General features: G+C 49.4%; 1 protein-coding gene across 1 annotated transcript; it reads right to left on the minus strand.

Annotated features, from left to right (window-relative positions):
* Nucleotides 1-1,505: 1,505 nt before the first annotated feature.
* Nucleotides 1,506-1,877, minus strand: LOC144146264 (cullin-1-like). Its single transcript, XM_077678226.1, has one exon. It carries the CDS (start codon nt 1,875-1,877, stop codon nt 1,506-1,508), a length of 372 nt encoding a protein of 123 aa, XP_077534352.1.
* Nucleotides 1,878-14,955: the final 13,078 nt, after the last annotated feature.

Below are 14,955 nucleotides of genomic sequence, written 5' to 3' on the forward strand. Positions count from 1 at the left end.
TACGGCGAAGGAGAGCGCGAGATTGTACTGCAGTAAAATACCCATGTGAAGGGCGGATGCTTGTCGTGTGTAGCAGCTTCTGAAGCACCCAGTGGCAAGTACTCCACTGGACACGGCGTGCAGCCACTGGATGTTTCTGCCCTCATGTCAAGAGAAGTAAAACAAAGTGAATTGCTAGGCACCACAATCTAACTCCGAGGAGAGCGCCAATAACAATGGCTCCTGGAACGGCCACGAACCGAAGGTGAGGACTTATACTATAATATCAAGATCCAGTGATTGATCGGTGATCTTCTGGTGATCCCGAAACCCCTCGTCGAGGATCTTACTTACAGAAACATCCTACAACATGCGCAGGAATGTCGTAACGCATTGGAAGACACACGCTTCGTGATGTTTTGAAATCACGATGGCCTCTGCATCGATGCTAATTGACAAGTGCTCAACGAGCCGCTTGGCCAACCACTTTCTGTAAAACGTCTGAAACACATTTTGTATTCTATGTACTTCAATAACAATATTACTCCATTGAGGTTCTCGCCTAGGCCTGAATCACGTGTGTCCTGAAAGCTGCTTTTGAGAATATTGTCTCTGTACATAGCCACCACTTCAGGAAACCTGCTGGGCAAGTTTTCAGCCATTGTCTTAGCATTGCTTTTTGTGAACTTAGCACATGTCTTGTCGAAAGAATGCGTGAACCAGACGTCGTTGCCGAAGGCGCTGACAACTAAGGCGTTGTACTTGCGGTGCACGTGCAGCAATGTAGACGCATACAGCATCGCTACCGAGCTACCTAGTCTTGCCCCACCGCGCCGCCTAGGTTCTTCACAGCCAACAGCTAGACCATGCGGTCGCACATGCTCTTTGAAGGGAGCGCATAATTTGCTGAGCCGATTGACTGTTCATCACACAAGCTGAAGCATGCACGTGCAATGTCCTCTTCGTTGCAATCGCACAGCAGTACGTCGAACTCGGCGTAGAATGTGTCAAGTTTCTTGTTAATCAGCACTTTCTCGCAAATTTTTGTAAGAGGTTCTAATGTCGCCTCGCTCAAATACGCGACCACCCGTCGCTTTTTATCCCTCAACTGCTGCTCCACGATCTTCGCGTACGCTGTGACAGGATGGTGGCTAAGAAATTCCACTGAGTTTGGTCAGTAGAGGTGTTCGCTGGCCTCTAGGAAAGCTTTTTCGAAAGCTTCGCGGTACGTCGGCAGGCCCCGTCCTTCAGCTGTTGACTATCCATCATTTAGACCGAGCTCGACGGAGTTGGACAAAATAGCACGAACCAGCGCAGCGTCGATTCTTTTCCATCTCTGTCGCCTTCAATCCGTGTTAAACACCATTGGTAATCTCTCTGCACAGCGCAGTGAATACGTGGTCCCTCCAAGCCATCAGAGCCAGCTGATAGGTCCCGCCCTAGCTCAACTGCCGCTTCACCCAGGTCTGGTTGAAGTACAAAAAAATGTCGTTGACTGCCTGACTTGAAGACCTGTACCGTTCCCACTATTCGCTGTAGTAAGAGACAATGTCTGCGGACTCCAGATCAGAGCGATTTCCCAGCAGAGATCCGAGGTAGTCCTCCAAGAACTTGTTCAGCCGCTCGCACAAGTCTAGACCCGGGGACCAGTCCAATCTTCCACGGCCTTCCTTGGAGTTGTTCGTTCCAGCGTTGGTGGCGCCATGACATTCGCTGACGCAGAAGCGATACACCAAGGTGTAGAGGCCCGCATTGCAACCAGTGGGCTCGGTATACCACGCAGCGTCTCGTATATCAACGTCTCGGTATACCATGCAGATTCCGTCCTTCAAAACTGCCCATATGTGGTCCAGGTCGACTAGCTTCGACTGAAGTTTGTCCGTGTCACTCACCGCCATGATGCCGTGCCGTCAGCTCGTCACGATGACGACGATGATGATGTTCCTTGGTGAATTGCACTTCTTACTCGCCTTCTTCTATGTTTTTTTTTCGTACCGCATACCCGCGGGATTGTCGAAAGCTTGACAAATGGTTAATTCTAAGAAAACTTTTTCTTATGCCGCAGGGCAGGCTCTCGCAAAAACGTGTTGTGACGATTTCGACTGAAGAGGTAAAAAAATAGGTATGTATAAATCTTTTTGACTCAACTGGTGGCCTATGGTGAAGGAAAGGAATACGTAAGTTTAAATACGGGCCTTGCCATAAACTCTCCGGGGGACCGTTACGAAAGGGATCAAACGAAGCCTTAACTAAAAAACATTGCTGTTGCCTGTATAAAAGCATGAATGCGAAACTAGGCTTTTTTATTCACATAAATATCGCTCTAGGACACTACAGAAACAAGGGCGGCTGTTGACGCGGAAGGAATCCGCAAGATTTTGGCAGAAAAACCAACGTGGTTTGGATGATGATTACCCCCCGTCGGCCAAAAAAAGCTAGGTGGTTGTGATGATGATTACGATGATGGGAGCATATAATTTGCGCACAGCCCCATTGGAGATATAGCGGGAGAGCGAGAGAGAGAGAGAGAGAGAGAGAGAGAGAGAGAGAGAGAGAGAGAGAGAGAGAGAGAGAGAGAGAGAGAGAGAGAGAGAGAGAGAGAGAGAGAGAGAGAGAGAGAGAGAGAGAGAGAGAGAGAGAGAGAACGTTTTTTGTGCAAAACGGAACAAAGCTCTCACTTTGTGGTTTGAGTTCGAACATTTTATTGTGTGCCTGTCATACGTGCGGTGAGCACGTACTCGTATCGGAACTATCATGTGTGGTTGAGTGGTAACACTTTTTCACCATAGTGAACGGACGCTGAAAGCTCACTTGCTTCGTCGTTACCCCAAAGTGAAGCTAACTTCTGCGATGGTCCCAACCAACCATTGACCCCACGTGCCATCTTGGAGAAGAGAAAGAAGAAGAGAAGGTGATCGTGCATGATCGCATGGTCTTTTCATCCTGCGACACAAGGCGATGACGTCTTTATAGAGGACACTTGAGAGAAAGAGAGGGCTTGGAGAGACCTAACGGCTTACTCTTTAGCGCTGCGGTGCCGAGGCCGAAGTTCGCGGAGTGGCTGCTCACCACTGGCTCCGACCCAAAGGTTCTCCCACCGATGAACAGTTAGAAACCCTCGACGATGCAAGGACTAGCGCTGAACAAGGATCGACTTCGTCGGGACAGCCCTTCTCCAGGCGCTTCTTCCAGCCAGCAAGCGGTCACAAAGCCCTCGGATGAGCCTGCCTCGCATCCGGCCGACCGCGTCGCCAAGCCGTACACCCTGGCACCGAAGCCTGTAGCGCCCTCCGGGAGCCTGCCGCCCACGTCCCTCGAGGAACCTCCAAGCGATCTGGCGCCCCAACGTGGCTTCGGGAAAAGTGGAAGAACCCCCCAAGCAGACACCACCTTCCCAAAGGATGAGAATCCGAAGACACCGTCGGCGATCAGTAGGCTGCGCAACCCGCGGCCGTCGAAAGGCTCAGACGGGCGGAGTCCATCTTCGGGGTACACCGTACCAGAAGGAGTGGCACATCCCACCACACTGAGTACACGACCCCTATTCTTTACACTTTCACTGTGGGACATGGGATGTAGGAGACGTGGTGAAGGTGGAAGGGAGGGGGAAATGAGGGGAGGTGGGGGTCCTAAAATGAACTGCATCAATCGTAGGGCCTTCCTACTAAAAGAAATAAGAGTTTTAAAGGGACGGACAACCGATTTTTGTTGCGTATATGTTCTCTAGCTCATATGAAAGCGAGCGTTTTATATAGCCCGGTAACCACAAGCAATTTCTAAACAAATTGGCGGAAATATTTGTTAATTTGGCAGCAAACTTCCTGAAATCGGAAGGGTGGCGGTTCGTAGTGTCAAAACTCGGCACTACAATATGTGTCCCTATCACGTGACCTGCAAACCTGGCAGCTACTGCAACTGCTGAAACATTTATTTACGTATTGAAATCCTTTTAACACAAGTATTTAAACAAGGTTAAATTGTATATGTATTTCTAAACATTATTTTGAAAATTTTAAAGACACGCCGCCCGCCATCGCTGGGTTGCTCTCAGTGTGGCTAACTGAGCCTCCATGCCCAGAATCAACGGCGGTGTTCAGTAAACAGACCCAGGGAAGGAGCTTCGATGGTTCTGCCTGAGTCAGGGGCGTTTGTTCTGTAAAATATTCGATTTCTGTTTCCAGATACGCCAACGGCAGCTTAAAAAAAAGCGTCGCGCCCGGGGAGAATCGAACTTCCGACCTCCACAACGTGAAGCCAGATCCTACCTATCGTCTATCCCAACAGATGGCGCATTCGTGCACAATAGACCGTTGCATTAAAAAAAACATATAAAGGAACAGGAAAACCTGCGATTCAAACTTTTTTAGCTTGGGACAAGTTTTTAAATATCGTTTTTCATTACGCATACAGACAAAAGTATGTTGCCGAGCTACTCTATGTCATGGTTGCCAGCATTATTTTTTGGGAGCTGGCAACCCAGTGCTCTGAATGAGAATCGACGGCTCGTAGATCTACAAACTTCGATTTAAAAGGTTCTAGGGCGTTATCAGCAAAAGCGTTTCTCGTCAAGGTGCTTTAAGTGATGCCCTTTCATTTGGGATAGAGAATATATACTTGACAAAAATCACGTTGCAACGCGACAGATGCGCTACGGAGAGTTAGTCACGCGCCAGAACCGGCTATTCTCACCCCGGGACCCCGAAGTATATTTGTTGCCGCTTTCAAACACGATAGTCTTTCTTTGTATGCCTAAACGCGAAAAGTTTGGTCTGTCGGTCTGGCACTCAATTCAGCCACCTGGACGAAGTCTATGTGGGTGGTACCGTCCCAAACTGCAAAATCTGATGGCATGGGACACGAATGTCCACATTCCTTCGCTCAAAGGAATCTTGAGGCATATTTAAGGCAAAATGCATGCACACAGCCGAGAGTACACTCGTTCTTTCAATGAGGAATAAACGTTTGGTTAGTTTATACGATAGCAAAGAAAAAAAGGGGAAGATAGAAATGGCGCTTCAGGGAGAGGTAAAAGCAAAAACAAGAATAGAACTCAAGGTCATGCTGCTCCGTGCAGAACAAGAAAATAACAGGTCAAATAACGTATACGCGCTGTTACAAGAAATTTTCTTTGATGCTTATTAAAATACAAAGTGTCTTGCTAATGCATTAGACCCGCCTAGGGTAATAAGAAACTATGGTGAACGATGGTTATCGGTGGGAAATAGCAGCGGGAACGTTGTCGGTTACGATGTAAAACGCTGGAGAGTGTCCCAGACTGCTTTTGAAAATTGTGGGAAGGGGAGGGGAGGGATATGGTGGATGACGGAGACCATTCAACGGGGGACGTAGCAGGTCACTTGTATCCACTACAGGAAATCTTTGTTGGTTTTATATCTTCGAACTCACTTAACATGGAAGCCAGACGACGCGCGCGCCATGTGCACAAATTCTGCACGGGCAGGAATGTGAAAGCATTATTTTCCCGCATTTATTCATCTGTGGCACCATATAGCCCTGTGGCGGTAAAACCAGTGCTTTCAACGAACGCAGCGTAACCGGATCAAACCGGCTTAACCAGGGATGTTTGAGCAGAGCGGCAGCCGAGCAGCGTTCTCTTTACCAGTCCAGTCAAGCCCGGCCGCTACAGTCAAGCCCGGCCGCAGCCGAGAACTCTCCTCATCTCCACGTGGCCCTGCGCTTGCCCAGACGTTGCCTAGCAACGGCGGCTAGCGCTCGTTTTTGTGATTTACTTATGAGACGTGAAGCGTGGCTGACGGCAGATTTCTGTGTGCTAATGGGGTGTAGGTTTGGCGAGTTGGTACTTCATGCTGTACTTAACTTGCGAAAAAAGACGAAGACTGAGGAGGAACCATACGACACAAAGTGTAACATTCAACAAACCTTATTGTGTAAAGTTTAAACCTTACATCCAACCTTACATGTGTGTGCGTATGGGCGCAGGGACGGTACAAAACACGTGATATCCCCATGGTAAAGTCTGTTGAAAGTTGCGCTTTGTGTCGCGTAGTCTCTCTTCAGTCTGCGTCTTTTTAGCGCAAGGGAACTGCAGAATTTATCTGGTCATATTTCGCTCACGGGAGAACGCCGCCCATTCCCGTAAAAAGGCACATCAGGCTTTCGCCGAAACCGCAGGTTCGAGAAGGAAAGGCCCGCTGCCCCTGCACCTTTTGATTCCCACCGACGCAACGGAGGCGGCCGGGGAGCGTCAGAACCAGCAAGGGCTGACGGTTCACGCTAGGACCCCTTCTCGCAGCCCCTTCGACGACAGCCTCTCCAACAGGCAACCACATACGGCGGCTGGCCAAACAGCGCCTGTCACACATTCGGGCGAAACGACGGTGGCGTCTCGCCGAAAGGTGATAAATCAGTTTTGTGAACTATGGTGGTGTACAGTCAACAACACCGATTGGGCATAAGAGCAAGCAATTCAACCATTTTTCATTTTTTATTGAAGTGCGTTTATAAAGAAGGCGCAGGGTTCATTTCAAAGAGCGAGCTATACTGGGACAGTACCCACAGCGACATTTACAGCACTTGTATGGACAGAAGGTACGAGTCTTTGTTTTGGTGCAACGATGCGGGGTAAGAGAGCAGCCCATCGGGGTTCGCCATGTCTGTCGCCGTAAATAGGAGAGAAGGTTAGTTGAGCGCCGGTTTAGGGCCTCCTCCGCGGTCACTGGTAGGTCACTGATAGGTTGCAGTTTAGTGGAAAGAAGTGCAGTGCAGGCACAAGATATTTCACTATAAAACGCATTATTGCAGCCGCATGATGAACCAAGGTCTCCAACGTCGGCGATGGACAAGCCAGAGGCGTCATCGACGTGCAGGGCCAAGCGAGAGCTGATCGACCGAAGACACACAGGCGGCACACACTCCCCGTATGCAACCCCGGGTCGGGACTCGTCCTCTACGCCTCTTCATCCGACTGCACACAAGGGCAGCGCTGAGCACCACAAGCTTGCCGGTAAGGCCTAATCTGCATATTTTCCTACCTCGTTACCCCACCACGGGATAACAGCGATGACGGGAGTTAAGTACAACATTGACCTGTTTTCCTAAAAAAAAGAGTTTCATGTCTCTTTATAATACAGTCAAACAAAATCTCGAGCTAAATGCACACGACTCACAGATGGTATTAAATCTGTCGAGTGGATATCCATCCAATATTCATTCTCGCTTGGCTGCATGGCCGCTCTGAATAGAGTGAACATGTGTTAGAAATTTGTGCCGCCATTTTCTTTCTTACAATTAAATGGTTCTTCAACGTCAGGATATCGGATCGGTACGTTTTTTCGAATCATGCCGCTAATTCACTGCACGCCTTATTTGTGTGTGTTGGCAGACAATACACACGACGCAGAGCCCTAGCTGTACTAATGGTCATATGGCACTTGTAGACCTAGCACTGTTCCGCGATCACCCATCGTATTTTATGCCTGCTACACTGACTTTCTATTCCACAACACAATTGACAGACCTTACCGTAGCGCGTGGAGTGAGATGCAGCGTCAAATATTCGCGATGTGTGCCGGCCTTTTACGCGTTCGGTATAAACTTCCTACTGTTTCGGTATTGGGTAATCATATTGATGTCTCTTTCAATCACGACGTCACAACTCATTAGTGGCGGCGGTTGCATTCGGTGGCTCGCTACGCTCACACTGAGCGGCTTTTCCCTTGCGAGTAGAAAAACGAAGCTTTCATGAAAGGGTGGGAGGGTAGATTATGATCCGCAGTGGCGTCGGCTGCAACTACGACTCCGATTTTTAAATTTGAAGGCGGAATGTATCCGTAGTCCTATTCAAAGGAAAACGTCCAGAACATTTGGGCTTTCGCGACTTCGTTACTTAGGCAAGCTATGACTATTCGGAACGAGCGTTTCGGAAAACCAAAACGCGAATTGCGGACGTGGAAGATCGTTGCAAGATCATGCACATATTCAACCATTGCAAGCTGCCATCACAATACCACTCGGAAGGTTCTTCGGGACATTGATCACGGCGCATGCGTGCAGACCACCAAAATGGAGCTCCTATTTCACCAGGTTCAGTGACGTGACAGGCCCGTAACGTCGGCCGCTTTTGCCTTCACTACTCGCTTCGGACCACCGCGCCCCTCGTTTCCTTGCAGACCTGCGGCAATTCTCGGGAAAATCCTCAGAAGGCGCTGGCCATCACACACTCGAGCGAGGTCCAATGAACGAGGATGAAGCTGACCTCGATGACATCACCTACCGTGAAATGCACTTGCAGTGAGCCGATTTTCATGTTTCTTTTTACTTCGGGCATGGTCAGTATGTTCTTGAGAAGTATAATATTATTACTAACAATCGTTGCGCCTACTTTACTGCGACGTTGCCAAGTGCATAGCGTCAATAAGGTATCAAATAATTTCGCTGACTTTTTTTCACCGTTGGTTAAGTTGCTCGAAAAGGGTGCAATAACAGGCGATTTTTTCGCAGATATGGAAAACGCTCCATAGAGGACGATCAGGCAGTGTTGCTTCACCCGGCCTCCCCAAGACATAAAGTCAAGTCTCCTTCACGACGACTGGTACGCTGTAGGAAGACGCCCTCGATTGCGTGAACGAAAGATATGGCGTGTCATCCTGGTTATTTTATATGGGGTTTGGGGTGCGTCTGCATTTCGTTTCAGCAAATTTCAGCGACTGCGAGGTTTTGAAACAACGACGACGCGTAGTAAAAAAACGGTTTGTGCCTTGTGCGGATAGCGCAAGCGTGGATCTGGTATTGGGGTGCATAGCATGCGTATTATAACCTGCAGGGTAAGAAAATCGGGCTAGTTGGTTTCGCAATTTGGTTCACTGCAATTTGGTTTACAAGGTACACAATTAGACTTCGTTCGGTGAAATTCGGTACATGGTTCGGTGCTTTTGTTCATTTGTCCTCTTTAATGTGTGTACCTTATAACTCAAAGAGCGGTCAGCAATAAAATATGATCGCCCCATTGTCTGACGTGAGAGGTTTCCTGGCAAGAGGCTTCATGCACTACAGAATGCTGCAGAGTCCAGTCTCCGCAAGAACGTCCAAGGGCTGCCTGTACGGAGGGCCATGCGTCCGCCGATGAATATTGGGCGGGCGGCCTGGTCGATGTCCTTAGGCTACCATGTGACGAGTTCGGGCTGGTCGGAGTCCTAGACATGTGCCCAGGTGGTGGTCCAATCTCGCTTCCGAAGCGGAAACCGGGCACTGGGCGGAGTTTGCATAGGCTACCGCAGGGATAGAAGTCCACATTGCATGAACAGCGCCCAGGCGAATTCTCCGTGTACGACGCGACCATTATAAAAAGCCCAATCGGTATTGCCCATGTTGCCATCAACATACTATATAGTCTTCGCGGAACAAAGTACCGTGCTCTTCGTGACTTTGCCATTACCACGGGATCACCGTATGTTGGTAAATATTATTTGGGAAGGCCGAATAAGGGAAGTGAGATAATCCACAACGTATACACGTAATCACGCGGAGGAATACACATGTGCACGTACAAAACTTAGGAAATAGTGCGTGGAATAACCTCCTGTCGTTGCGAATTGCTCACTGATGGTTCAAAAGAAGCTACATAGTAGCATTCTTCCTTCATCCGCACTGCAGTGGAAACGAATTTCTTGGCGTATACCCCTAAAAGAACACTGCAGTTTAGCAGTCAGAGGTTGTTTTTTGTGTGGCTGTATCGTGCGGGGAGCGGGCGAGGGGCGTCGGGTTACGCAAATAAACCGGCATTTTTCTATTTACTTGAAGCCTGGAGCCTTAGTAATTATCTGCAATGAAGGAAGGGGTGGGGGGGATGCGGCAGAAAAGAAAACGTGTCCGCTGTTTACCAACCACCAGATTGGCGTCACACTTGCTTTCACGTTATCGCAGAGTTAATTTTTTTTATTTCGGGCCGTTTTATGGTTGATGACCCTTTTGTTCATTGATGCAGATGTTTTAGAGGTTAAACGTGGCAGCCGTCCACTAAATTCAACCCTGCGCACTCGGCGGTTCGTCGTCATATAGGCGGCGTCCGCAAATCGGCGGGGACCATGCTGCGACGGAAACAGCAATTTTGCCGTTGGAAATTCGCGTGATTTCTCCGGATAACCCCGCAACATACCGACTGGACTGGTCGACAATTTTTGTGACTCCCTTCAGTGTCCCTGTAAAATCGAGACATTGCTTCGCAGAGGGAAGAGGCCTCGCTCTCGACCACCCGGCGTCACACGCACAAGGCGAGCACTGGCATGCCAACGACCACGGCTCCTGTGCCACTCGACTACGCCTTGTCGAGCGGATCTACCCAGAAGTCAGCGGCCCGCGGAGTTCACGCGTCGCTGGCACATCCACGTCGCATCTCCGATGACACACATCCTGCCCGGGATCGAGCGGGTCTGCCTCCCGGACAACAGCGTTCTCATGGTTGCGTATTGTACATATTTGCTTTGCTCTTACACCGATGTCGTCAACGAGAGACAAAGGAAAAGACCTCGGCGCCCCTTTCTATCCATTGCCGCGTTTTTTTTTAAAAAAGCAAAGCTTTCTAGCTCTACCAGCCAACAGTTCGTTCGTGGCGTAAGGGACAACAAACTTCAACGCGGCGGAGACGGCGGCGAAGGGTAGGAGGGGGGCGGCGCGGAGGGTTTCACTCGCGGAGCCCACTGTAGATGGCGCGGGGAATTTACCCAGCGTTCTCCGCGCGGAAATGCCCGTTCGCCAGCGGCGGCGTCGGCAGTACGGCTTTGTCGTTTGCTTTAGCGATGGTTGTTTTGGGCCTGTTTTGGTGCAGCTTCGCGTCCATTGCACGCTGCCTTCGCACGGATTGATTAACTTGTTCGACAGCACCTACTGGGTAACCCGCACCCGACGGAATAACGTGGTCGTACGGCAAGCATACGTTAAGGACTGGTTTGCAGGGTGGGAAAAGAAAATGCAGAGACCACATACCCACATCTGGCCGCTAGAGAAACGGTACCTTTTGAGCACTGCTTGCCACGAATGGGTCTCCGTTTTCTAAATTGGTGAATACCCATTCGGTTGTGTTTTAGGAGGTATTACAAAACGCGAAAGTAGCAACTTGTTCTGATAAATAGCGATAATAAAAAAGTTCCCTCAGATTTCTCGCAATTCTCAAACTTACTAAACTAACTAGTTTTAATCGGCATAAATGGGAATCGCTAAGCTCCCTTGCTGAATTGTATCGGTGTCTGCGCTAATGTCGCGTGGTGGTGTAGCCCCAAGCACCCTTCGAAAGACGCTCCCCTCCGTTTTCTTTCTCTCGACTTACGGCCGGGCCACAGCGGCGGCGTCCGCCGCTCGAGCCCGGCCGTGGCCGACGCTGCTGCAGCGTTCGGGATGCCGCCCCCGCGAATCCCAGCTATCGGCTGGCAGAATCTCTGGTTTCACTCTTTGTGAGCCACGTGTGTGAATTCAAGTGACGTCACATGGGCAACAGTTGTGGATGTCGTTTAAAGCTTTGCTTTTACCACCCTCACACCGTGGAGTAGAGCCAATTTTTTTTAAAGCATCGACAAACCCACTATTATTGTGCATCTAAGCCCGGTCAGTTAGTGTGAAGGCATATCGTGCATTCAAACACGACCTCTGTTCTATCGAGTGGCGCTGATACTCATTTATTAAGCCGGTGTTCTCATTTATAAAAGTGATTGCCCCGGCTTGTATGTTTTCTGGCAGACGTTAAAAAGAAAATTTGGTTGGGGCTAAGTTCGGGCGGTATAAGCTACTGGTAGCCCTTACCTATGGGCGCCTAACAATTCTGGTGAAGCTCAGGAGTGGAAACGCCAAGTTGTAACTGTTGAGTGAAAAAAAACAGCACCTGGACAAGATTAGCCAGAGCGAAGGCCTCAGCTCATGTACATGCATGTTACGTAGGCATTTTGCGTGCTCATGTATAGTGTAACATGTAGATTTAATGTGTGCAAGTATGTCCACATGAATATTATAACCACGGGCAGCCTGTGAGTGCGTTATTTGAACAGTGCGTACACTCAGCTCGTTTAGGGCTGGTATGAACTCATGGCTTTTTCCAAACTCCCTAATCCGAGAGGTCATTAGGGGTTACCAGCCCTCTTTTTCAAAGGATGGCGCCGTTTTTTCGGATATGGTGCCTACGATATAAGCGATGTGAGCGGGAATTGAGGCGTGCATGAGGTGTCAAGTGCTGAAGTTGTTTTGTAACGAGTGGGACACAAATCGACCACATTATAGAGGGCGCATCGAATGCAGGATTAAATTGCTGTATATTGGCAATGCGAAGTCATTGTGTATCGTTTCATGGGTGTAGTATGGTTTGATGCGTCTCTTGAGTTTATACCTTTATGTTCCCTACGGTTATTGGCGGTGAGGGCGACCACGGGCGGCGCTGTGAAGCGCGCCTCCGTGATGTCGGCTTAGGGAGAGAAAAAGAGTAAACTTTATTTTGCGAAAAAAAAAAAAGGGGGGGGGGGAGCATGTGGTCGGATTCCTCATTTCAGGATCCCGTTGGAGCTTGCTGCCTTCTCCGCACGTTCCACCAGCCGAAGATGAGTTTCACTGCTGGAGCTGGCCAGTTCTCTCTCCCACTGGTCATGGGAAGGGTCGGGAATTGCGCGAACATTTGGGTTTTTCGGGCAGGCCCAGACCACGTGATAGAGGGTACAGATCTCACCGCAGTGTGAGCAGGTGGCGCTGTAGAGGGTGGGGTTGATGGCGTGAAGTTTAGATAGGTGAGGGAACGTGTTTGTCTGCGAAAGCCTGAGTTTATGCTCCTGTTCCTTGGTGAGTGACGGATGGGCAGGAGGATACTCTTGCCTACTCAGCTTGTAGTGCTGTGTGATGCCTTGGTATGTTACTAGGGGATGAGTCGCTTGAAGGCAGTCGTCTTGCGGTGCCCGGTAGGCTAATTCTCGGGCTGTCGTGTGGGCCATGACATTGCCGTGAAGGAACGAGTGGGCAGGGGCCCAAACCAGACGGATCTTACGTTGACGGGGTCGCTGGAGAAGAATTCTTGCAGCTGGTCTTGATATTCTTCCGCGTGGGTAGCTTCGGCATGCTGCTTGAGAATCAGTAATGATTGTATCGGCTGAGGTGTGGGCAATGGCAAGAGCGATGTCTGCTTCTTCTGCTTGGGTAGTGTTGATTTTAGTAAGTGTGACACTGGCGACATGCTCGGTGCATGTGGTGACGACAGCTGTCATCGTATCCCTGCGAGCGCAGTCTGCAGCGTCCGTGTACACAGTTTTGGGGTTGGATCCACGGACTATATCTAATGCCTGTGCTCTCGCCGCACGTCTTCCTTAATGAAACTGAGGGTGCATATTCCGTGGAATGGGAGCCACATATATGTTTTGCCTTATGGTTGTGGGTATGTCCATGGAACAATTGCCTTGTTTTTCTGGGGTATTGTATCCTAGGCGACCGAGCAGTTGGCGTCCTGTTCTTGTGGTCGCTAGTCGATGGTGCGGTTTACCAAATGAGCCTCTTTGAGCTCTTCCACAGTGTTGTGTACCCCCAGTTTGAGAAGTCTCTCTGTTGCCGTGCTGATGGGGAGACCAAGTGCTTGTTTATATGCTTTCCGAATGAGTGTATCAAGCTTGGTTACGTCACTTTTGGAGAGGATCGCATACGGGATGGCGTAATTGATGCGAGAGATGATGAAAGCGTGGACAAGCCGTAGTGTGTCTGCTTCCTTCATCCCTCTAGTCTTTGTGGTGATTCGGCGGAGCATGTGAACAATTTGTCCTGTTGTTTGAGTGAGGGGTCGAAGAAGTATAGAGTTGGAGCAGTCTTCTTGAAATGTCGTCCCCAGTATCTTTATCTGTGGGGAAGGCGTGATCGTAGCTCCGTCAAGTGTAATTTGGATGGCTGGGTCTTGCGGTTTTCTACTTTGGCGTTTCCGGACAAGGAGAAGCTCAGACTTCTGTGGAGAGCAGCATAAATCACACTTGGTTGCATAAGCTTGCACGATGTCAGCAGCCTGCTGAAGACGATCTTGCATTTCCCCTACCGAACCTGCGCCCGTACATAACGTTATATCATCGGCATACAGGCCATGCCGAAGGTCAGGGATGGCATCTAATAGTTTGGGAAGGCTGATGAGGGCGATGTTAAATAGCAGTGGGGAAAGAACTGCGCCCTGTGGCGTGCCTCGACCTCCAACTTGAATGGGAGGTGATTGCGCGTCATCGACCTTCAGGACTGCTTGCCGGTTTGTAAGAAAATCCCTGATGTAATTGTATGTCCTGGCTCCGCAGTGGAGGTTATTGAGATTGTTCAGGATAGTTTCATGATTTACATTGTCAAACGCCCCTTTTAAATCAAGGGCGAGAATTGCTTTAGGCGCGTCATTATTGGCCTAGGGATTCTCGCATTTGTCGTCTGCTTCAATTGGGCTCGCTCTCGCTGTTGTTCTTTTCTGCCCGGTTGACGTCTGATGCTTGTCCGCAAAAGACTTTGCTTGTGCGTAATTTTTTATCGTAATATTAGACTCAAAATCATATACACTAGCTCAAGGCGAGAGTAAAATGTAGTTTTGGATACCGCTACGGAAGAAACATTGCCGGCGTCACCCGAAGCCGGTCCTGTGCGGAGCGCGAAGAGTCGGAGCTGGGCGTTAGCTCCTGTTTTAAGCAATCTTTTGAACAAAGAAAACAGCCAGCTGCTAGTAACCGACAACAAAAATACAAGAAGAAAACAAATTCCTCGCCTTCGGGGCTGTCGGCTTTGGCAGAAGGCATTCGGATTCCCAGTAATCATATGTAAGGTAAAGCAGTTTTTGCAATCTTGCCGAATGCTCGAAAGTATTGTATGACATCAGTTTACGTTGCGGTGGCATAAAAGTATGCAGACATGCACTATGGGCTACAAAAACTGCAGGTCGAGTTCCAAATAACCCACGGTGTGTACAGGCGCGCGCTGCTTTTATACCAGGCTTCTAACCAGTATGAAGGTTTATTGAGCAAA

The sequence above is a fragment of the Haemaphysalis longicornis genome, unplaced genomic scaffold (genome assembly GCF_048455015.1).
Source record: "Haemaphysalis longicornis isolate Haplotype H1 unplaced genomic scaffold, Haemaphysalis longicornis Haplotype H1 scaffold_7, whole genome shotgun sequence".
Classification (NCBI taxonomy): Eukaryota; Metazoa; Arthropoda; class Arachnida; order Ixodida; family Ixodidae; genus Haemaphysalis; species Haemaphysalis longicornis.

Excerpts from the sequence above, each read along its gene's own strand:
- LOC144146264 (XM_077678226.1), bottom strand. The coding sequence starts at position 1,877 with ATGGCGGTGAGTGACACGGACAAACTTCAGTCGAAGCTAGTCGACCTG.